Source organism: Budorcas taxicolor, chromosome 18 (genome assembly GCF_023091745.1).
Source record: "Budorcas taxicolor isolate Tak-1 chromosome 18, Takin1.1, whole genome shotgun sequence".
In the NCBI taxonomy this organism is placed as follows: domain Eukaryota; kingdom Metazoa; phylum Chordata; class Mammalia; order Artiodactyla; family Bovidae; genus Budorcas; species Budorcas taxicolor.
This window is the reverse complement of record NC_068927.1, coordinates 57,437,442-57,459,189: the sequence shown is the minus strand read 5'-3', so window position 1 is coordinate 57,459,189 and position 21,748 is coordinate 57,437,442. Positions and strand designations below refer to the sequence as shown.

The 21,748-nt window shown below is 60.1% G+C and overlaps 3 protein-coding genes across 12 annotated transcripts in view; 2 read left to right on the top strand and 1 right to left on the bottom strand.

Annotated features, from left to right (window-relative positions):
• Nucleotides 1-3,382, top strand: part of LOC128062953 (nuclear pore glycoprotein p62-like) — a 33,347-nt gene extending 29,965 nt beyond the window's left edge. For all 4 annotated transcript variants that reach the window (XM_052655458.1, XM_052655456.1, XM_052655459.1 and 1 more), the window contains 4 exons: nt 269-470; nt 1,468-1,536; nt 1,861-1,997; nt 2,403-3,382. In XM_052655458.1, the coding sequence (XP_052511418.1) occupies nt 269-470; nt 1,468-1,536; nt 1,861-1,997; nt 2,403-3,360 (1,366 nt within the window). In that variant the 3' untranslated portion in view covers nt 3,361-3,382. The remainder of the gene's footprint in view (nt 1-268; nt 471-1,467; nt 1,537-1,860; nt 1,998-2,402) is intronic.
• A 262-nt stretch (nt 3,383-3,644) lies between these two features.
• TBC1D17 (TBC1 domain family member 17) lies at nt 3,645-12,897 on the bottom strand. Its single transcript, XM_052655836.1, has 17 exons — nt 12,829-12,897; nt 12,286-12,384; nt 12,004-12,078; nt 10,546-10,669; nt 9,581-9,788; nt 9,011-9,122; nt 8,759-8,917; nt 8,299-8,427; nt 8,105-8,208; nt 7,566-7,660; nt 7,057-7,173; nt 6,861-6,961; nt 6,679-6,778; nt 5,348-5,445; nt 5,074-5,190; nt 4,503-4,589; nt 3,645-4,411 (listed from the first exon to the last, which is right to left on the bottom strand). The coding sequence occupies exons 1-17, from the start codon at nt 12,847-12,849 to the stop codon at nt 4,199-4,201; spliced, it is 1,959 nt and encodes a 652-aa protein (XP_052511796.1). The 5' UTR covers nt 12,850-12,897; the 3' UTR covers nt 3,645-4,198.
• Nucleotides 12,898-13,233: 336 nt separating this feature from the next.
• AKT1S1 (AKT1 substrate 1) lies at nt 13,234-21,571 on the top strand. Of its 7 annotated transcripts, none has more exons than XM_052655894.1 (5): nt 13,234-13,323; nt 17,448-17,833; nt 18,885-18,962; nt 19,058-19,234; nt 20,569-21,571. In XM_052655894.1, exons 2-5 carry the CDS (start codon nt 17,455-17,457, stop codon nt 21,048-21,050), a joined length of 1,116 nt encoding a protein of 371 aa, XP_052511854.1. In that variant the 5' UTR covers nt 13,234-13,323; nt 17,448-17,454; the 3' UTR covers nt 21,051-21,571. The 7 variants fall into 7 exon arrangements, with proteins under 7 accessions (XP_052511854.1, XP_052511855.1, XP_052511856.1 ...); XM_052655895.1 differs by lacking the exon at nt 13,234-13,323 and adding an exon at nt 13,743-13,912; XM_052655896.1 differs by lacking the exon at nt 13,234-13,323 and adding an exon at nt 13,913-13,973 and having other exon boundaries at nt 19,058-19,227; nt 20,569-20,837.
• Nucleotides 21,572-21,748: the final 177 nt, after the last annotated feature.

The following is a 21,748-nucleotide window of genomic DNA, read 5'->3' as shown; positions in this document are numbered from 1 at the left end:
ACTCTGTCGCTATTCCACTTCATCCCCAGTGAAAGCGAGTCCTGAACTCCCACTCCAAACCCAAACCCCTCCGCATTCCAGCCTTGTTCCCATTTCAGTCCCTGGTCCCTGGCACTAAGGACCCCCAATCTAGTCCTGCCCCAGGCTCATGCCCATCCCCAAACCCCATAGCCAGCTGCCCCACCTACCCCCTTCCCTTCTCCAAGCCCTGCTGGGGAGAGGGGTCCCCTCCCGCACCCAACCCTCACGGGCACCTCCACCCCCTCAGGATCCTCCACGAGCTCTGTAAGAGCCTGGGCCTCAACCTGACCAAATTCACCCAGTACGACGAGAACACGTGGATAGAGGTGAGCGAGGTGAAGCTGCGTAACTACGTGGTGGAGAAAATGCCTGAGAAGCTAGGCTACAAGCTGAGCCCCAAGGAGAAGGGCCGCTCACCCGAAGAAATCTACCAGATGGCTCTCAACAGGGTAGGTGCATCCGCGAGCCCTGCAGCCCCGTTCCCCTGCCCCGTCCTCCCATGCCCACATGCCTCCTCCTGACCTAGCTGCCGTTTTCCCATTCCTTCTGGTCTCCCATCACTGGCTCTTCCGTCTTTAGGCTCCCCTTAAATACTGCCGATCCCCATCTCCCATCCCCTTCTCAGTGGCCTGGACCACCTCAAGGGTGGGCACTTAGTGGAGGCCTTTTCTATGCCCTGGCACTCCCCAGTTTAGGGAGTCCAGGAAAACAGAAGGGGAAGGGTGAGTGTGAGTGAAGGGACACCTCCTTCCGGGAGCTCCCTGGCCACCTGGGTGAAGCCAGGTGGACAAAGGAGAGGGCTGAAATCAGAGTGGGCAGGAGGCTTCCGGGCCAGGAACAGAGTGGTGAACGATGGCCATTCAGGTGCCCAGCAGAGATGATATGGGGGAGCGGGAGCAGGGGCACGGAGGTGGGGGGACCAGAGGGCGGTCTGGGCACAGGACACTGTACTATAGACCGGAGCTGCCCTAAGGGATGGTGACCAAGGGCCTGGCAGCCACCTTGAATGCCAAGCCGAGGGCTGGAACTCGGTGGCTGCAGGCGCTGGGGAGCCACGGGGAGGCTGGGGCAGGGGAGGTGCCAAGAATAACTCCCTTTGAGCAGTCATGCCCCGTCAGGATGCACAGCGATCCAGATGACAAATAATTACTGGGCACCAGAAGGACACAGGGCCGACTGAGACCGGCTCCATCCCTGCCTGTGAGGAGCGCAGGAGCTGGACGGGCAGGCAGAATAACACCCAACCGGGGCTGTGCGACGCTATGACTCGCAAAGACTTCCCAGGGGGAGACACTGAGTTGCAGTGGAGGGCAGAGCTGAGGGCACAGCTATGGGCAACGTCCTGGGAGCTCGAATGAAAGCAGTAAACGGGCAGCCGTGGGCAAGAGAAGTGGGCAGGGCCTCCCAGGTCCTGTCCCCACAGCTCAGCACGTTGTCCCGCCACAGGCCATCAAAGACCTCCGGACACTGGGCTGCAAGAAGGCAATGATGAAATTTGAAAGGCACACACTCCTGGTGAGTGGGGGCCTCCGTGTCGCTATCTGAGCGGGAGTCGGACAAGGAGGGTGCTCCTGGGGCTTAGGCGCCGACAGTCAGAAGGCAGGAACCGGGGATGCCGGGCTTGGGCTTGCCACCACCTCCTTTCCTGACGAGGCTGGACACGCCCCTCTCTGGGCTTTGGTTTCCTTCTTCGGTCACAAGAGGGGGGACCGTATCGCCAAGGTCCAGGGAACCGACAGTAAAGCAAGAGGCTCAGCGGAAAGCGGCGCCCCCGGGAATAGGGACGGAGCCGGCCAGCCTGGCCTGCCTGGGCCCTGACCCGGGCCGCGCCGTCCCCAGGAATACCTCCTCGGGGAGGGGAACCTGAGCCAGCCGGCCGTGCGGCTCCTGGGAGATGTGATGTCCAAGGACGGCTTCTTCTATCTCAGCTTCGCCGAGGCCCTGCGGGCCCACAGCTGCCTCAGCGACCGGCTCCGGTGAGACTGCGGGGCGGATCCGGGTGGCCACAAGTGGGCGGGGCGGGTGGCAGAGCGGGGTACGTGGAGGGGGCGGGGCGGGCGTAGAGGGGCGGGGTCGGGGCAAGGGGCGGGGAGACACGCTAGGTCCCGCCTGCACTCTCCCCGCGTCCCGGGTCCTCTGGAGGAAGGAAGGTTCCGGGATATGGGCGTGGTCCCCAGGGACCGAGACGGCGTGTCCGGCTCACACCGCTCTACCTCCCGGCCTCGAGGGACGTCGGGGACGGGCGAGGGCGGCTGTGGACGAGGGGGCGGGGAATTAGAGGGAACCGGCAGGTGAGACATGGAACGGGGAGCGCCCCGGGATGGAGGCCGCTAGGGAGGGGCGGGGCCCGAGAGCCCGTCACACTCGCGCCCCGCCCGCAGGTACAGCCGCATCGTGGGCGGCTGGGACTTGCTGCCGCGCGCGCTGCTGAGCTCGCTGTCGGGGCCGGTGCTGCTGCACGCGCCCGTCGTGGCGATTAAGCAGGGCACGCACGAGGTGAGAGTGCACATCAAGTCCTCGCGCCGGACCCGGAACCTGAAGTCCATGACGGCCGACGTGGTGCTGCTGACGGTGAGCGGGCCGGCGCTGCAGCGCATCGCCTTCACTCCGCCTCTGACGCGCAGGCGCCAGGAGGCGGTGCGCGGGCTGCACTACGTGCCGGCCACCAAGGTGTTCCTGAGCTTCCGCCGGCCCTTCTGGCACGACGAGCACATCGAGGGCGGCCACTCGAGCACCGACCGCCCGTCGCGGGTGATGATTTACCCGGCGCCGGGCGACGGGGCGCTGCTGCTTGCCTCGTACACGTGGTCGGACGCGGCGGCCCCGTTCGCCGGCCGGAGCCTGACCGAATCGCTGCGCTTGGCGCTCGACGACGTGGCGGCGCTGCACGGGCCCATCGCGTACCGACTCTGGGACGGCACAGGTATCGTCAAGCGCTGGGGGGAGGACCCGCACAGCCAGGGCGGCTTCGTGGTGCAGCCGCCGATGCTCTTTCAAACCGACAAGGACGAGGGGCGGGAGTACGACTGGTCGGTGCCCTATGGCCGCATCTACTTTGCCGGCGAGCACACGGCCTACCCTCACGGTTGGGTGGAGACGGCAGTCAAGTCGGCGCTGCGGGCCGCGGTCTTGATCAACAGTCGGATCTCCAGCTCTGGCTCTAGCAGCAGCCTGAAGGAGCCCCGGATCATCAACAAGGTGGGGCATGGGCACCTGACGCCCTCCCACCACCGCCACCACCACCACCACCACCGGTGCCCCTTCGAAAGTGGGCAGGGCACCCACTCTCCAGCCTCACATGTGGTAACCGCCGCGCACTCGACCCTAAAGAAGAGCTAGTATTAAAGTACTTTTTGAATCAGCCGTGTGGTCCCGCCCCCTCCCTGGCTCAGTCGTTTCCCCAGTTCGCAGTGGGGGGAACCGGGAGCCTTCGCGGTAGAACGCCTGTCCGGGAGCCCTGGAATAGGGCCTCCTCCTTCCTGCGCCGGGGCGCTCCATTTGGGGTAGTAGGAGGTACAGGATGGACACCGCTTAGCGCCACTGGTAAATGGTGGTAATTATAGTGCTCATCACAGTTGTAAAGGACACCGATGGATCCTTATGCAAGTAACAAAAAGCCCAGCTGACAGCGGGTGAAACATGAGTTTATTTTTCTCATAACAAGAAGCTGGTAGGCAGGGCCCGAGCGAGCAGCTCCACACGCCCTCCCATTGAGTTAGGTCCAGGATGTACCCCAGTTCATCTACTACGTGGCGGCTGCACACCAGTACCCCATCCTCGCTCCTCCAAAAGCCCCAAACTCAGGCAGGTAAGGGAGCCCTGCCTCCACAAGTCCCCACCACTCACCCACCCCCAAGGGGCTGCCTCTTACACCTCATTGGCCAGATCAGGGTCACAGCAGTCAGACACCGACTGCAGAGCAGTCTGGGGAAGACCATGAGCTGCCACCACCCGCCTCCCCATCCAGGGCCAAGGCAGCGTGCTGGCCTTCCTACACCACCCTCTCGAGGCCACCTGGACAGGAAAGTGTCAGTTTCAAGAAATCAGCTGAGGAGGCATGGGTGGAGGGCCCCGCCCCTCTACTCCTGCATCCCCAGACCCAGCAGGGGCGGGGTCCTGAGGCGGGAGCTGGATAAAGTGTCTAGTCCTGTGGGGCTGCTGTGCTCACCCAGCACAGTTAAGAGTCGACGCCTTCCTCGTCGTCGTCCTCCTCAGGCAGGATCTCCAGGCTGCTGTCGGGCTGTGTGGATGTGGCCATGTCCACCGGGGGCAGCGGAGCCGGTGGGGCCCGGGTGGGCGACAGCGGCAGCGGTGAGGCAGGGGGCGAGGGGCTTTGGGGCTCTGCGGGCGATGCCAAGCCTAGGACCTCCTGCACGTTGTGGGGTAGCTCCTGGAGGGTTGTGGGGTGGGGGGTAGGGAGCGTCAAGTCAGAGGTTTCCTGGAGGTTGGGGGGAGTGTATGAGGAGGAGTCAGGGACTCACCTGGCAGGCGGTCAGCTGCCGGTAGAGGGCCTCGGCCCGCGTCAGCACATCCTCCACGCTCAGCTTCATGGTCAGCTCGTTGATGTGCTGCAGGAGGGGGTGGGTCAGGCTGGCCTGCCGGCCGGCACTCAACCACCACCACCCCAGCGCCTGCTCTGTGCCTCTTGCTGGGGACACAGTGGAGGGAAGACACAAGGGGTGGGCCCCCTTAGGGTTCACAGTGGAGCCCGGGGATCAGGACAGGTCATGCTCTCAGGCTGCTTGCCAGGCACAGCATACAAGGAGGGGAAGGGCCCGCCCCACACTAGTGCACTGGGGGAGGGGTGGGTGGCCCAGCCCTGCAGGGGCCACATGCTCTCTGAGGGAGCTGGGGATAAGACAGGGTAGGAGACGCACAGAGGCGTCCCCCAGCTGCTGTGCCCACAGCTTAGCTGACCGCACTTTCAACAACCCTATTCTGAGGACCCACTACCCAAAGGGACTGGCACAGGGGAGGTGCCCACCTCCACGGAGCTCACACCCTGCTGATGTGCCTCCAGGGGAGGGGACTGGGAGGGAGCCAGGGTCTCACCTTGAGGATCTCATTGGAGCCGAAGCCAGAAAGCATGAGGGTGTCCCGCTCCATGTCCAGGATGGCGCAGGCCACCAGCAGGTGCAGGTTGGGGCCGGGCAGCCCTGTCCACAGCACCTGGCGGTGCCCGAGGCGGGGGGGGGGCCTCACTGGCAAAGCCTCCACCCCAGGCCCCACCCGGGTCGGCCCCATGCCCTGCCCATCTCCCACCAACCTCCCCACCCGCCCACCAGTCTATCTGCCTCAGTTGTTCCCCTCAACCCAGCTGGCGCACCTCCCACAGCCGGAGGACATCCGGGAAGGGGAATTCCCTCTTGAACCAGATGAGCAGCCATCGGAAGCAGAAGCAGAGAGAACCAGAGTCCTGGGAGTCTGGAGCGGGGGACAGCGGCGGGAGGGGCAATGCTCTCTATCAACCCCAATCCCACTCTAATTCACAGGGCACCCGACGTTCGGACTGGACTCTAAGAAGTCACGCTGGTGGTAAGAACCCAGGCCAGTCTCGCAAGCGGATGGAGAGCTCCTGGGGGTGGAGGGTGGGGTTGGGAAGAAGGTGGGGGGAGCTGCTCCAGTCGGCAGGAACCCTTCCCATCCTGCCTTCCAGGCTCCAGATGCCAGGAGCCACCCCGGTCTCCACTCTCATGTGGGAGGGAGGCAGTAACAGCAGTCCACTCAAAGGAGGAATGACAATCTGGACAACATCCAAAGCTGGCGGGGAGGGCCGTGAGCGGCCGGGCCCTGGTGTACACTGCTAGCAAAACGCAGACAGACAGACCATTCCGGGAAAGCAGTGATGGGGACGAACATTTCAAAAGATGTAAAAATACGTGAGGATAGAAATCCTTTCTTGGAATTTAAAGGCATTATCCATAAATACAGATTTACCATGGTGAAAAACTACAAACAACCTAAATGTCCGGCAGGTCAGGCTAAACCTACTCTTGTACATCCTTAAACTGAACAGAACACCATGTAGTTGATAAAACTGATGGTTTAGAAAACTCCCAAATGACGCAGAGAGGCAGCTAACGTCCTAGTGTCCCTGAAAGTGGCGTGTGCTTTCTAAGCCTTAGCTTTCTCTTCAGTGACGTAAGACCAGCTACGTCTCCCCTCCCCAGCGTGACCCTAAATTTCGGTGAAGAAATGTCCACCAATCAACTAGCTTATTTATCACCATCTGCGTTCAAAAGAACAGTTCTAGCAACAGCAACTTCAACTTCCTTTCCCTGAATTTCCTGCATTTTTTACACTGAACAAGAAATGCAGACAAGTTTTAAAGCCAAAAATGCAGCAGTCCCACCCTCAGGAGCCCAAAGAACCAGTATCCAATCCCTGGCTCAGGGGTGAGTGCAGATAAGAGCTAGATGGAGCTGGGAGTCGTGAGGAACCACGCCCAGGTCGTTAATCTGAAAAGTGTAACTGACAGGACACGAAGGAGCCACCTCACTGGGCAGCGGGGACATGGCGGACAGGGAGGGTGCCCACATCTCCTATCGAGGTCTTGCTGCAAACTGCAGTCCTGCTTTTACACATCACTTCTGGGTTCTGGATGGGTGGTTCATCTGTGGCCCCACCACCCCAGGCCCCACCAGCCAAGACACGTACCCAGGAAGTCGCAGAGCGGCGGGTCCAGCACCCTGAGGAGCAGCAGGAGTTGCCCGAGCTGCCGCTTCATGGTTTCCTGACTCTCCTCGAAGTTCCCGTGCTGTGGGCAGAGGGCCTTGTGAGGAGCCAGAGCCCCTGGGGCCTGTGAGGGGCCTGCCTTCCACCCCTGCCCTGAGGCTCACCACGAGCTCCATGAAGCCGCAGAAACACCAGAAGGCGTCCACCTCATTCTGGGTGACGTAGAGGATCGGGGAGAGAAGGTCACTCATGCCCTGGACGTAGCCTGGGGGGACACGGGGTCAGGGCCCAGCCCAGGCCTGCAGTGCCCCCCGGCCCCCTCAAGGCCGGCCCCCAGCCCCTCCCCGGACTGCAACGCACCGAGATCAAAGTGGTACATGCAATAGGTCAGGAGGATGTCGTTCAGCAGGCCCAGCCCCGGGTTCTCGGGGCCCTCGTAGAATTTGTTGGTCCTATCGGTGCGGCTCACGTCCCGCTCTGCGGGGACAGGGGACAAAGTGAAGGTGTGAAAGGAGCGGGGTCCAGCCCCTGCCGGCCGCCAGCACGCCTAGGCAGCTGTGGGCCCTCCAGAGACCGTCTGGGCCGCTTCCACAGAAGGTGCTGCACTTCACACTCATGGGCTGGCCACGCCCTCCCAGCCGCACTCACCAAAACAAACAGGTGGGGACACGGCAGCCCAGGGAGATGACATCGCTTCCCAAGATCTCTCAGTGAATAGAGGGCAGATTTGAACCCAGAAAACCTGGAGCGCCCCCCGTACCTCGCCTCGCCATCCTGGCCACTCACCCCTGCTTGCCCCCAAACTGTTCCCCCTCACCCCTAGACAACCTCGTTTCTGGCCTGGCACCTCCATCCCCGCCGCCACCCACCGATGAGGCTGCGGTATCCGTGTAGCAGTGAGTTCCTCCGCTCTTGCTCGGAGCTCACAGATTTCCACTGCAGCTTCATGCGGAAGTATTCGTCCCTGACGGGGGAGAGGGGAGCAGTAAGGACACCCCTGCTGCCTTACCCCGCGGGGCTCAGCCCAGCTCACCGCTGCGCTTCCCCTCCACGGTGTGTCTCGGGACACAGGATACCCTTGTGGGCTTTTGCTCAGTCTGTCAGCCCCAGTGGAGAGAGAGCCCCAGGGGCAGGGACCAGAACACCCAGCAGAGGCACAAGATAAGCCAGAAGAGATGGCCGCACGGCGGGGAGGAAGCCTGCTGCACATCGGTGATACGGCATGGCCCAGGGATGAAAACGGCATCAGACACGGGCCCACTGCCTCCATCCTCCTATGTGCGGGTTGATGTCCCTGATCCCTTTGGTCAAGGGATATGCGGTTGATCAAAAACCTCCAGTGGACTTGGGAGGCTGGGGCAGTTAGGGGCTAAGCCCAGCAAGGCAGGGGCCATGCGTCCTCACTCACGTTTTCTTGCGCACGTGGGCCTTGTGCTCCTCCGTCGAGCCCTCCCAGCTCAGGTACCCCAGGAGGAACTTCCAGGCCTCTCGCCGCAGGCTGGGGCTCAGACCCTGGGGGCAGAGGTGGAGGGCAGCTCAGAGGGGCCTCCCCTTGGCTGCTAGCCGCCCTGCCCCGCCCTATCCCCTCACCGGGCTCCTCACCCCTGAGAAGATGCGGGCTTTCAGCTCTGGAACCCGCTGCAGGCGGCCCTCGGGGCCTACGTGGCCAGCCCACTCCTCCTCTGTGACAGGAGGCGCCCGCTCCACGGCCGGCCGCGGCCCCAGCTCCACCTGGGGGACGCAGGGCGAGTCAAGGTGAGCCCAGGGCCTAGGCTTCCCAGCAATCCCCAGCCCTGCCCCCGGCCACCCTCCAAGGCATTTCAGAATCTCTCTCAGCTGGACGGACACACAGAACATGCAGGGCTGGAAGCACCTCCTACGTGGCTCAGTGAGAAGCCCCCCACCCCATTAAACATAGGCCAGGTGCAGCGGCCACAAGCGCCTCCCGCACAGCCCGTCCATCAGCCCGGTGAGGGAGGCGCCATTAGGATCCGAGCCTGGGGAGATGCGGCCCCGTGCCCACGGTGGCTGCGAGAGCAGTGGCAACTACGTGGATACTCACACAGGAGATGACCTCGAACCCGGGCTCAGGCTCGTCGTCTGGGGGCGGGGGCAGGTCGGGGGAGGCCCCCTCCAGGTGCGGCTGCAGGGCTCCCCGGAAGAAGTTGGTCACACGGGAGAAGCTGCTGAAGGTGGTGGAGTAGGGATCCTGGAGGAAGCGCTGGGGATGGGGCGGAGGGGTGGTCACAGCCCAGCCGCCAGCACGGTCCACCCCGCGCTGCCCATGCCTGCCGGCCTGGCCCTGCAGACTCACAGACACCACATTGGAGCTGTCCTGGTCGAAGAGCTGGAGGTGATGGAAGGAGCTGGAGAGCGCCGAGGAGTCGTGGGGGAACACGAGGTAGAGGCGGGAGTCCTGCGGGGAGCTACGGAGTCGGGGGGGCGGGGGGGCGGCAGGGCATGTGGGCGACCCCAGGCAGTGTCCTGACAGCCCATGGGGAACCCCCATCCCAGGCCTGAGACCACGACTGCACCCCAGGGGCGGCCCGGGGCCCAGGGCTGGCCAACGAGGCTCTCTCACCGCCCAGCTAGGGTGACCGGGGCACAGGCCACGGAGGGACAGCCCCAGGAAGTGCTGGGGTGTGGGCTAGAGGCGCATTCTGCCCCCGGCCCCCTCAGAAGGTAATACAAACTCTGAGGGAAAGGAGACCAACTCTTTCCATGACCTGGGGCCCAGGTCCTGCCCAGTGCCAAACTACCCTTTATCTCGGGGTTATACATGCCACGCCCCCCTCGATTCTCTTTTTCTGCCCTGAAAATCAGCCTGGGTGGTATCTCCTTCCCAGCTCCGAGGGATCAGGCTGCGGCCCGGTACCAGGCTCACCTGGCCAGGAGCAGGTAGCGACTGAGGACGCGGAGCAAGGCACGGGTGCCCCCGCGGTGGAAGTGCAGGGCAGGCAGGGAGCCGCCGGCCTGCGTGACCAGCACCAGGTAGGCCCAGCTGAGGCCCGGCTTGGAACGGCGGATAGATCTGAGCTCCCCCAGACTCACCGAAAAGGCCCAGGAGCCCCGGGGGGAGCTGGGCTCTGCACCTGGAGGGGACAGGGAGCGGGAGGGGCTCAGACATCTCCTGAGAGGCCTCCCTGCCTGGCCCCCAACCCCATCAGCCCAGGCCCTCCAGGAAAGGACTGAGGAAAACAAGGGGAGCCCGGGGGAGACATGTGCCTGCTCCAAAATCTCCCTGGGCTCCCCTCAACTCCTCAGGTCTGTCCCCTGCGCCCCATCTGTCTCACCTCCCACCCTCTCTTCTCTCCAGACACTACACTCAAGCCACAGCAAAAGGCTGCAGTTTCCCAGCGCCCCACACCTCTGGCCTTGCCCCAGCTGCCCTGTCTGCTGGGAGAGAAACCACTCACGCATCCCCCAGAGCCAGGCTCTGGCAACATCTCTTCCTGGAAGGATTCTCCATCCCCCAAGAGTTAGATACCTCCTCTGGTGCCCCCAGCCCCCCGTGTGACTCCAGGATGGCCTGAATTACCCTGTTACCCTGCGACTATTGCCTCACAGCCTGGAAGACTCCAGGGGCAGGACTTACATGGGAGTGCCCACAGTCAATCAGGGAGCCCGGGGTAGGAGTGGACCAGGCTGCATACCCCAGAGACGCTGGCCATGCTGGACATGGGCTAGCAACCACCCTGCACCCCCACCCACTCTCCAGGAACTGGAGGCCAGTGTGGGTGGCCATCTTGACTGTGGGCAGCAAACCCTGTGGAGCCATGACCACTGAGGGCAAGTCATGTGTCTCCACCTGCCCACCCACCCCCAAGCCCGGGCACCAGGTTAGTCTACCTCTCGTGGGCTCTGACTGGCGGGGCCGTGGCCGCACGGTGCTGATGACAGCCCAGTCAGGTTCATAGCCGGGGTCAAAGGTCGGTTCCTCCTCAGAGGTGCAGGAGTCACCCCCACTGGTGTCCTTGGGGGAAGACAGGAAAAGAGACTGAGGGACTGTGGATTCAGAGATTCCAGATCTGAGCCTCGAGGCCACCCTGGGAGGTAGCCCCACTGAACAAAAAGAAATGGAGGCAGAAAGAGGGCACCACACTTGCCCTCAGGGTCACCCAGCTCAGGAAATTCCTGATAAAAAGGCACCGGCAGTAGTGAATCTCCTATTCAAGCAAGCCTCTGGATGCCATGAAGGGAAGGCCAAGGAACGGCACAGACAGCTGCCCACAAGCTGCCAAACTGGCCCCTGGTTAGTTTCTGCCCTCCGTTTTGTGACCTCAAGAATTTTATACTTTTGCCAACATTTACACAAAACAGTGATAATTAGTAGCGCTCCGTGTCAAACGTTTGCAGCTGTCCGTCTCGCGGGCACACATCAGGATGGATTATAGCTCACTGAACTCTACCGGCTGAGTGGAGACAGGCACCTAGTTCTGGCCAAAGGGCTGGATATATCACTTCCAAGACAGACCACTGAACTGTCAGGGCAAGTCTTCTAGAGATCTCCTTCTACCACTAGAAATGGAGACCTTTAGGATGGTGGCTGCTCTAGCAGCATGCCTCCTTGAGTAATCACGATGAGTAGAACTCTTCTGCCCACCTGAGATACACATGTAAAGTAAACAAAAACAGTCAACAAGGCTGGAGCTCCAGGAGCCCTTTTGGACCACAACGATATGTTGAGGACAGATGCCATATGCTGAGGATTACGAAGCAAAGCTGGAAGGAAGCTGAGTCACTGATACCACATGAACCTATACTGCTGCCTTCTGAGCTTGGTAGAAAAAGAGAAATGAGCTGCTGTCTTGCTTAGGCCATTGGCATTTCTGTTTCATTTATGAACACCCAAATGCAACTCCTAACCAATACGGAAGGCTTCTGGGAAATCTCTTGCTTTTCCTGATGAGAGGGACACATGTGACTGGTACCCTGCTGGCCCCCTTTTCCCTTTTCCCATGCTCCTTCAAGTCCATATGGGCTGAGAGCCCCTGGAACCCGAATCCACAGACTGAGCTGTCCTCTTGCACCCTGGCAGGGCTGTCCCAACAAGCAAAGAGGGTGAGGTGGCAGGTGCTGTCTCCACGGCCACAAGTCACATGGTGTCTGCTTTCTTTCCGTGAATGGGCCTCTTCAGCCTCATTTCACAGAGAAGAGGAAACCGGGGGGCAGAGAGAACTTCAGTCCCAACCAGGCTCATACATGCCCCAATGGTAGGTCTGGAATTCTACTCAAGTCTTTCAAATGCTTTCGACTGCTCCGACCTAGAAAAAAGCAAGCAGAGAAGGGGAAGCCAGAGAAGCCTACCTTCTTGGAGAAGAAGACTTGGGAGGAATCTCCAGCCTCCTCTATAGGAGCCCAGTGCAGGAGAACATCACTGTCCTGTGGGAAGGAAAGAGGGGTTGGAGAGGCTACCCTCCAAACTCCCCAAAGCCTATTTCCAAACTTCTTCCCAGTTCTGAACTCTCAGCCTTAGAAAGCCACCTCTCCTTCCTAAGATTCCACCGCTGACCTCCACACTGTACTCCTACAGGTGCCGCCCTCCATCCCGCTCTGGGCCTGCTCAAGCCCTGCTCTCTCCTGGCCCACCTTCTCCACAACACGGATGACGCCGGCGATGAGGGAGTCCGGGTCTTGGTGCTTCTTGGCACTGGTGTGCAGGTACACGCCTCCTTTCTCAAACACGACCTGGGAACAGGTACCATTAAGGGGCGGGCCCAAGGGGGCGGGGCCCCAAAGAGAGCCAATGGGAACAGACTCAGGGGAGGAGCTATTCACCAGGAGGCGGGGCACCGAGGTACCTTTACCTAGGGGATGGGGGTCGGCGAGGTGAAGCCTGAATACCGACCAGACTTCTCTGGGACCCTGGAAGACTGGGAAGGACAAAAGTGCATTCCAAAGAGGGCGGGACCCAGAAGAGCGCCTCAGCAGCCCAAGGGGCGGAGCTAAACGATATGAGTCTCCCTAAGGAAGTGGAAGGAAGGAGTGACAGCGCGTTTATTAAGGGAATGCTGTGCTTGTTAAGGATGTGCCGGGCTCCCAGAATCCCTGCAAGGCCTGAGAAAGAAGCAGGTCACCGGAGGGGGAAGTTTCGCATCGACAGAAAAGAAAGAATGCGTCTCTGCTACTTACCCTGTAACCGGCTCCCTCCATAGCCGCGGCCGAGGCCCCACTGCCCCGACCCCCTCCTTTTCCGGGTCAGCGTGCTGTCACATCCGGATTGGACACTCCCTGCCAGCCCAGACAGTGGTAGCGTCCCTATCTGTTCTAGAGCAGGAGTGGGTGTAACCATTTTCCAGAATGGGGTGGTTGAGTTTGAAACACGAGGTTTTGAGTCACATGCTACAGACGCTAGAGGCGGAGCGGCCAGTGCGCAGGCGCAGTACTGCATTCCTAACCACGAAGTAAACAAGGGGGCGGGTCCAGGAACTCCACCCCCTCGATCAAGCTGGCTCCGAGAGGCCTAGTCCTTTCTCCATATTGCATGCTGGCATCGAAGCCAAAGGATGCCATTTTTCTCGAGGGCACGGCCAGGGCCGGCGAGCTGAGGCCATGTTAATGCGGGGCAGTCCCATCTCTCTGCGGGGCGCGAAAGCAGGGTCCTGGAAGAAACGGATAAAAGAAAAGGTGAGAGAAGCTGTCCATCACAAGAGGCCCTGAAGGACTCGTGTTAAAGGGATGAAACCGTCAGTTTCCCCGGGAACGGAGGAATCCCTGAAGAATTCCTAAGTCACCGTGGAAAGCGGCCTGAGACGCCATATTGAAACTGGGCAAACTGAAGCAAGAGAGGCTGCCATGTTGGCTCTCTGCCAGTCTTGGTGCTGAAGGGGGATGGGCTGGAGAGCCTATGTACGTTATGGACAAAGGATGGCTGGCTGGTTGCCATGTCATTAATGGACTTTGCTTTCCACTAGTTCTGTGGAAGAGGTTATTAGTGTGTGAGGGACGTCAGCTCGCTTGAGTTAGTATACTGTAGTCCTGAGTGTGCATATAGCATTTTCCCCATATTTTGGGGGGACAAATCGAAATGTGGGTTTGTGTCTGAGAAAGTTGAATTCTTTCTTTCACCATCTTTCTTATGGACACTCTGCCGTCGCCAATGCCCCACTGGGATACGGCGAAGCACCCGTGCCGCCATGTTGGTCTCCGGCGTCTGGTGTTAGGGAGGTGGAGTGTGCAAGGTGGAGGCGGGCCAAATAGGCGGAAGTGACGTAAGGTACCGCCATGTCTTTTGAGGGCGGCGACGGTGCCGGGCCGGCCATGCTGGCTACGGGCACGTGAGTGGAGGCGGCGTTGTGAACCGCGCTGTGGGGAGGATTTGGCCGTCCGGAGGAGAGGGGCGCTGGGTGGGCGAGCCGCTCGTGGGAAGGGTATAGCCTGCGTTAATCAGAGGGCAGAGATCGCCCAGTGACCTCACGCTGAGCGCTGGAAAGGTGTCGGCCGTGGGAACCGTTGTGTCTGACCCTAGGCAAAGCTTGGACAGCCTTATCCTCCGGTCTCCAGACCCACTAGGATTCTTGACTTAGGCGTGGACCATGTCCACAGGGTCGGGGGGTTACTCGGTGAGGCCGCGGGGCGCCCCTCACCCGTCCAAAGGCGGGACTTCCGGTCCTGGCCCCTACCTGGGCGGGATTTCCTGTGTGCTTTCTAGAGAAGTGGGTCTTTACCTGAGCCCCCGGACCAAGTAGCGAGTTCTGTGAGCGGTAGAGAAAGACCCCGGACATTCACCTGCCCCAGGCCACAGGGTGCATCCCCGAGTTCCTCCCACCTTGGCCCGGGGAAGGGTTTACTTCCAGTTTGACAGGTGATGGGGGGACTTCGCTGGCATGCTAGCATCCTTCATTCCTTGGGAGACTTTTCCTCTTTCCTCATCTCTTCCTGGAGTCGCTTTCCTCACCTCACCCCCCACCTCACCCTAAAAAGCCAGTCGCCTTACCTGTCCGTTCCCCCTATGGGGGACAGGTCCTACCTCCCTCTTTCCGTAATCTTCAGTTCAGTCGCTCAGTCGTGTCCGACTCTTCCCTAATCTTAAATACCTGTATTTGGAGGGAGAGGGGGGTCTTCCATCTATCAGCTCCGTGGAAGATAACAGGACTTCCTCTGGAACCTGAAGGGGTGGGAGACTCTCCTGGGTTGGGGGGTGGTACTTGGCTTGGTTACTCTCCTTTTAGTTAACCAATGCCAGAGACACCCCCCCCTCCCGCCCCGCCCCAAGATCCCCAAGCCTTGGCAGAAGGGTCTGCGTAAGTCGGTCTCCTCCTCTTTGAGGTATGTGTGGGGCTCTCGTGACCCGCTCACTCCCACTTGACTCTTTCCAGGTCTTCCCAGGCTCTCGGAGTTTGATCTGCTCTCAGATCTCCTCTAGGAGAGGAGCCATACCTTGGTGTCCCAAGGAAGAGCCCGCTGGCCTGGCATTACCAGGCTGTGCAACCTTGGGCCACTCACTTTCCTGCCCTGAGCCTCAGTTTTCTCCATCAAGTGGGAGCCAAGGAGTGGCTGTGAGACCCTGGATACCTCCCAGTTCGGTTGGGCTTTGGAGCCCGTCAAGCAGACCACAGTTTCTCTTCTCTTCTGCCCTTTCTAGCTGTGCGCCTCTGGCCAGTGCCTTAAGCTTCTGAGCCTCACTTTTCCCTTCTGGACTACGAAGTCATAAATCTTTCCTCATAAGATTGGCAGGGTGGCATTTAGGATTAAGAACAGGTTCTGGATCCAGGATGACCAATCGAGGTCCCAGCCCTCCATCTTGGTCAAGACATTGACCCCGGTCAAGACATTGACCCCAGTCAAGACATTGAATCTCCCTGGGCCTCAGTTTGCAACTGTGAAGTGGGATGATCGTAGCTCCACCCTCACAGGAGTGGTGAGAGGGTGGCATGAGGCTGGATGACAGGCTCAGGTCCTGCCTGGCCCGTGGGAGGTGCGGCATAAACTTGCTCCCAGGTCTGTGCGGACTGGCAGTGGTTGTGCTCTCACTGCATGTGGCTTCCAGCAAGGGCTTTGGACTCCGTGAGCTTTGACTATCACGTTTGTGAGGTAACAGCTCCCACCTTTGTAGGTCAGATAGGAGGGATCATGACCGATGCAGAGTCCCTGCACGGAGCAAGTGCTCAGCAAACTCTGGTCTCTCTGATCATGAGTCACAAAGAGGATTCGAATTGAAATCTAACTTCTACGACCCTGGAAGGCTAGATCACAGTCCTGCTTGAATCCCTCCAGTGAGGAGGAGCCTGCTGCCTCTTTGGGAAGGCTCCTCAGCTGCCTAGCAGCCCTAGCTCAACCACTGGTTTACAGGGAGAGAACAGTGAGGCACAGAGAAGGCCACTCAGTGGTCCGAGGCCACACAGCAGTCAGGGCAGGAAGTCAGGCTTCTGGTCCCTTGTTCTTCTCCGCTTGTAAGAAGATGCATCCAAGCAGGTCATCTACTTAGAGCAAACTTGTCCTGGGGACACAGATCCCTGACCTCGGGTGGCTTATAGTCTGATGGAGGAGGCAGCCAGAGGTACAGCTGTCACAGGCTTGTGTGACAAGAGCTGTAATGGAGGTAGCTGAGGGCACTGTGGGTCAAGGGGAGGCATCGGATCCATCTTGAGGGATCAGGGGAGACTATCAGAGGACCTGCTGGAAGTGCAAGGACGTTATGGGCAAAGCCCAGGTGCAGAAAGCAGCCGGCATCCCATTTTCTGCTCAACCCCAGCTTTCTGAGACCTGCCATGTGCCAGGCAAGGCTGGTGTTTCAGAGGTGAATCCAACAGGCCTGCCCTCGAGGGCCTCCCACACTGGTTGGGGAAGTGGATGTGGATCCATCCGAGCAGTGCTCCCAAAGGGATCTGGGCTAGAATGGGGATCGTTCAGACACTGCAGGAGGCTGTGGATGGGGAAGGGCCGCCCCGAGCTAGGGGTGGGTGCAGGAGTGACAAGTACACAGCGGACAAGTGCTCTAGGCTTGGGGGGCGGGGGTGGGGGTCGTTTACCTGGACTTAATGCCTTGGGCCTCAGGAGTCTGGAAGTATGTGAGGCCGGGGCAGGCCTTCCGGTACTGGGCTGAGGGACTGTGACCTTGTCCAGGGGGTGCTGGAGCAGGGTCAGCTCCGGGGGTAAAAGGACCCGGCCCCCCCCCACCTCTCAGCCCGGGGCCTGGGTGCCTACTGGACTGGAGGCTGGGGCCATGGTGCAGGGCAGCACAGTCCATCAGAAATATGATCTGAGCCATGTGTCTAACTTCACGTTTTCTATGAGCCACATTAAAAAAGTAGAAAACAGATGAGATTCACTTTTACCCTCTTATTTTACTTAGCATAAATAAACGTCATCATTTCAACATTTAATAACTTCAGATTGTTCATGAGAGATTTTACATGCTACCTTTTTGTGCTAAGTAAGCCTTGACAGTCCGGTGTGGATTTCACCTTCTTGGCACGTCTCATTTTGGATCAGTTACATCTCAAGTACTCCTCAGTCACGTGTGGCTGATGGCTCCTATGCTGGACAGGGCAGGGCTAAGAGGACAGTCGGGGGCTGAGGGGACAGGGTGAGGATGGGCCGGGGGCCCAGGATAGGGCCCGGAGGTCTGGATGGAGAGGAGTCCTGCAGAAACGGAGGGCAGGGGTCAGCTTGCAGGGCGAGATGAGCTCAGCTGGGATCAGGTGGTGAGCAGGGCTGGGCGTGGAGTCCAGGGCCTGGTGGACACGTGGGGCTGGGTGGACAGTGAAGTCCGCTGGGCCTTAGCCTCCTTTGTCCTGCTCTGCCCCTAGGGCGCGAATGGCGTCGGGGCGGCCCGAGGAGCTGTGGGAGGCCGTGGTGGGGGCCGCGGAGCGCTTCCGGGCCCGGACGGGCACGGAGCTGGTGCTGCTGACAGCCGCGCCACCCCCGCCACCCCGCCCGGGCCCCTGCGCCTACGCAGCCCACGGCCGAGGGGCCCTGGCCGAGGCCGCCCGCCGCTGCCTCCACGACATCGCCCTGGCCCACCGGGCGGCCGCCGCAGCCCGCCCCCCCGTACCCCCACCAGCACCGCAGCCGCCCAGCCCCGCGCGAAGCCCACCCCGGCCTGCTCTTGCCAGGGAGGAAGACGAGGAGGACGAGGACGAACCCACAGAGACGGAGACGTCTGGGGAGCGACTGGGCGTCAGCGATAATGGAGGTGAGGCAGCAGGGGCCGGGGTGGCTCTTGGTCAGTCGCCTCCTCCGTGGGCTTTCCCGGAGGGGTGCAGCTTGCTCGTCCTGTGGGCTGGCCTGTGACTCACTCTGTGATCTTGAGCGAGTCATTTCTCCTCCCTGAGCCTGGGTTTCCTTTCATCATTTCCTGGGACCAGCTCTGCTGGGAGGTGCTGGGTACAGAGTAAGCCAACTCAGGGCCTTTTCTGTAGGTACTGCAGGTCTGGCCAAGGAATTAAGAGTCCTGGCATGAAGCAGTGCCCTGTGGAGGGCGTGGGGCGGGCGGGGAGGGAACCTTCTGAGCTGGGAGTGTGAGTAGGACAGGACTTGTTTGCAAACTTGGGGTGCCTAATGCCAGTGAGAGCAGAGACAGGAGTTAAAGAGGGTCAGGGGTACAAGCAACAACGGAGGGTGCAGCTGGCTGCAGTGGGGGAAACAAGAGCTTGGATGCTTTCCAGAGACTGGACTGTAACATTAGGGTTTTGAAGAGTGAGTAGGAGTTCTCCAGTGGCGGGTGGGTGGAGGGCTTAATTAAGTGGTTACTCACTTCTAACCGTTACTACCAACAGCTGACTTTCTCACTGTTGCTGGACAAACCCATGGGGTTAAGGGCTCAGGCTGTGAAGCCAGGTGACATAGGTTCAGATATTTATTAGAGGTGAGACTAAGGGCAAGTAAGTTCATCTCTGCACCATCGGTCCTGGTTGTCAAACAGGGATCATAATCATCTCGTCTTCCTCTCAGCCTATATTTTGAGTCAGTTCATCCCAAGTGAATCTTACAGATTTTGTGTTCATCCAACCAGTTGTTTTCACCCGGGGAGATACCAGATAGACAGAAACTAGATTTATTTCTGCCGAAGGCCAGCCAGATAACCAGGGGAAAGGTATGCAAGGCCCGAGGCTTATTCCCGAAGCCCCAAGGCTTGCGAGGGCCTGGCCAGTGCAAGGGACGGGGAGGTAGTGGCAGTGGCCGCAGTCCAGAGCGCTCAGAGCGCAGCAGGCACCAAGTGGCTGGGCCTCTGACGCCACCCACAGGACTCTTCGTGATGGACGAGGACACCACGCTGCAGGACCTACCCCCCTTCTGTGAGTCAGACCCCGAGAGCACGGACGGTGAGTGTTGCAGGCTGTCCCCATCGCCGGAGTGGGGGGTGAGGGCAACTGGGATCAAGGCGGGGACAGAGCCTGGAGTCCACACTCTCTCCCAGATGGCAGCCTGAGCGAGGAGACTCCCGCTGGCCCCCCAGCTTACTCGGTGCCCCCGGCCTCAGCCCTGCCCACACAGCAGTACGCCAAGTCCCTGCCCGTGTCCGTGCCCGTCTGGGCCTTCAAGGAGAAGAGGACAGAAGCTCGGTCGTCTGATGAGGAGAACGGGCCGGTGAGGGGCAAGTCGGGGAGGCAGGGAGAAGGGTGTGGGTAAGGGCTCAGAGGCGTCTCCTCCAGGAAGCCCTCAGACATGGATGCCACATTTCCCAGGTTTGATCTGCCCCTCCTTCTCGCAAGGCTGGTTCTCGGGCAGAACCCTGCAGCTTTTAACTACATTGTAGCCTTGTAGAGAGGGAGCGGCCTCTCCTTCCCAAAACAGCTCTGTTAATAGAATACCTGATCTGGGCAGGGCGCAGGTGTTTTGGTGTCCCCTCCAGATGGGGAAACTGTGGCTCAGCGGGGTCAGATTGCTTTCTGCCCCTACCCCTCATATTTCTGGCCCCTCCTGGAGTCTGTGCCATCTCTTTTGTCCTCCATTCCTCCCACACCATCCTACACAGATTCCTGGGCTGGCCTGGGTGGGTCCTCATTGCCCATCACTAAAGCTCTGAAGCAGAAGGGAAGCCGAGGCACTGAGGATGCACGTGACTTCCTGAGACTCAGCTGGGATTGGAACCCCGCTTCCATTTGGAAGACAGCTCTGGAGGGAGGAGGCCTTGGGTCCTGTGGTTCCCCCTCCCTATGCCACTCAGCAGCCCCCTTTACAGACTGGCAGGGTTCACTGGCTGCTGCCATCCTTGTTTGTTGGTGGAAACATAATTAACTGAATCTCTGAGGCCTGAGTGCCGGGTCCTGGGCTGGCCTCCGAGAGGCCAGCTTCTGTCTGTGGCCTCTCTCACTCTGCTGGGTGTCAGGCCCAGCCGAGGGTGACAAGGCCCGAAGGAAGGTAACACTGGGTGCTAGGGCTGCAGGTAGAATGAAGACCCCTCCCTAGTGGAGACTGGCAGGGAGAGGGCTCCTTCTCTCAGCCCTGGCGACTCGGTCGTTCAGCTTTATTTAGCAATCACTGTGGTGATTGGCCCACACCCTGCTATCTGCCCCATTTTTCAGAGGGGAAACAGAAACCTAGGGAGATAAATCCCTGTTGACAGCTAGTGGCTGGCAGAAGCCTGATTGGAACATGACTGAGTCCCAAACCTGGTCCTCAGACATGAGACTCTGGGTACACACAGCCTTGATGGTCAGCACCCAGGCAGCACTTCCACTCTGGAAGGACGGCATGAGACAGGCTGCTGTGCGTGCACAAAGGACCAGGCTGAGAATGCGGGGAGGAGAGGGGCAGGAAGGCTTCCTGGAGGAGGTGGTGCCTTAAGTTGGGTAGCAGAGCCCTAAACGGAGCAGGACAGGATGAAGGGCCTGCCAGGTCATAGGCGTCGCAGGGGCAAAGTGCTAGGAGAGGACCTGGAACCCTGGGGTGCAGGCTCTGACCCCGTCCGTGTCGCCGTTCCCACAGCCCTCCTCGCCGGACCTGGACCGTATCGCGGCGAGCATGCGCGCACTGGTGCTGCGGGAGGCCGAGGACACTCAGGTCTTCGGGGACCTGCCGCGGCCACGGCTCAACACCAGCGACTTCCAGAAGTTGAAGCGGAAATACTGAGGCCCAGGGAGCTACCCGGCCCGGCGTCCGTCCCACTCCTACACTACAGCCCTGCCCCGCCCCCGGGGCCCGCCAATCCGAGTCAGATCCGGGACCGGCTTCCCACCCCCCGGGCCACCAGGATTGACCAGTCCCTGCAGATTCCCGCCACCCTTCCAGCCCACGACGACAACTGCGCCGCCGAGCGGGGCCTATCCAATTTCCGAATTGGGTCTGTCTGCTTGCGGCCCAGCGACAGTTTTTCTAGTAAGGAATTGGCTCTCTCCGCGACCGGGGCGTGGCTAGTTCGCAAGGCGTTGGCTCCATTCCCGAAAGAGTCAAGCTCCAGGATTGGGTAATCGTCCTCCCCTTCAGCATAGCGAATGGACAGCTACTTCACTTGATTGACTTGAACACTGTAAAGGGCTTGGCCAATCTCCCGAGAGACTGAACAACCCTTCTTGAGTTCCCCCATTTGATTGGCTCTAGCCTCCTGGGGGCGTAGCCAACTCCTTCTGTGCCCAGGATTGGCCTGTGGTGTTAAATTTATGTTCCTTACACTACTGGGGCCGGGGTTGATTTTCGCCGAAGTCCCGACAATTGTCCCTCTGGCCCCTTCAGGGATGGCCTGATCCGGTTCTTGCGTCTGACACCCTCTCATTGGTTACATCCCACAACTGCCTGCCAATCAAACCCGTCCTTGCATCCAGGACGTTACCAGCTCCCGCCCCTCTCCCCCACCCCCACAGGTGCCTTAAAGGGCCCTCGTCCACCCAAGGTGGGGGGCAGGGGGGCCTCACTCTCCGGCCCTGGCGTAGGGGAGAGTCGGGGGTGGGGATCGGGAGTTGGGAGGGGCGCTCTGAGATTAAAGAGTTTTACCTCTGACAAATGAATATAAAGTGTGTTCTGGGTATTCATTCAAAATTTTTCGAAGCCAAATGAGCAGGTCTCATTGCTTCTCCACGCAAAGTTGGGAATTGAACTCGTCCCCATTTCACAGACAAGAAAAGGTAGATACACAGGGTGGAAGAAAAGATTCCATTCCTGTGTGATAGTG

Coding starts and splice junctions, on each gene's coding strand:
- TBC1D17 (XM_052655836.1), bottom strand. CDS start 12,849: ATGGAGGGAGCCGGTTACAGG. Junction 6,962..7,056: donor CATGTACCACTTTGATCTCG/GTGCGTTGCAGT, acceptor GTGTCCCCCCAG/GCTACGTCCAGGGCATGAGT. Junction 5,191..5,347: donor ATGTCCTCCGGCTGTGGGAG/GTGCGCCAGCTG, acceptor GGGCACCGCCAG/GTGCTGTGGACAGGGCTGCC.
- AKT1S1 (XM_052655889.1), top strand. CDS start 16,407: ATGTGCCAGGCAAGGCTGGTGTTTCAGAG. Junction 16,436..17,447: donor GCAAGGCTGGTGTTTCAGAG/GTGAATCCAACA, acceptor CTCTGCCCCTAG/GGCGCGAATGGCGTCGGGGC. Junction 19,235..20,568: donor GGAGAACGGGCCGGTGAGGG/GCAAGTCGGGGA, acceptor CCGTTCCCACAG/CCCTCCTCGCCGGACCTGGA.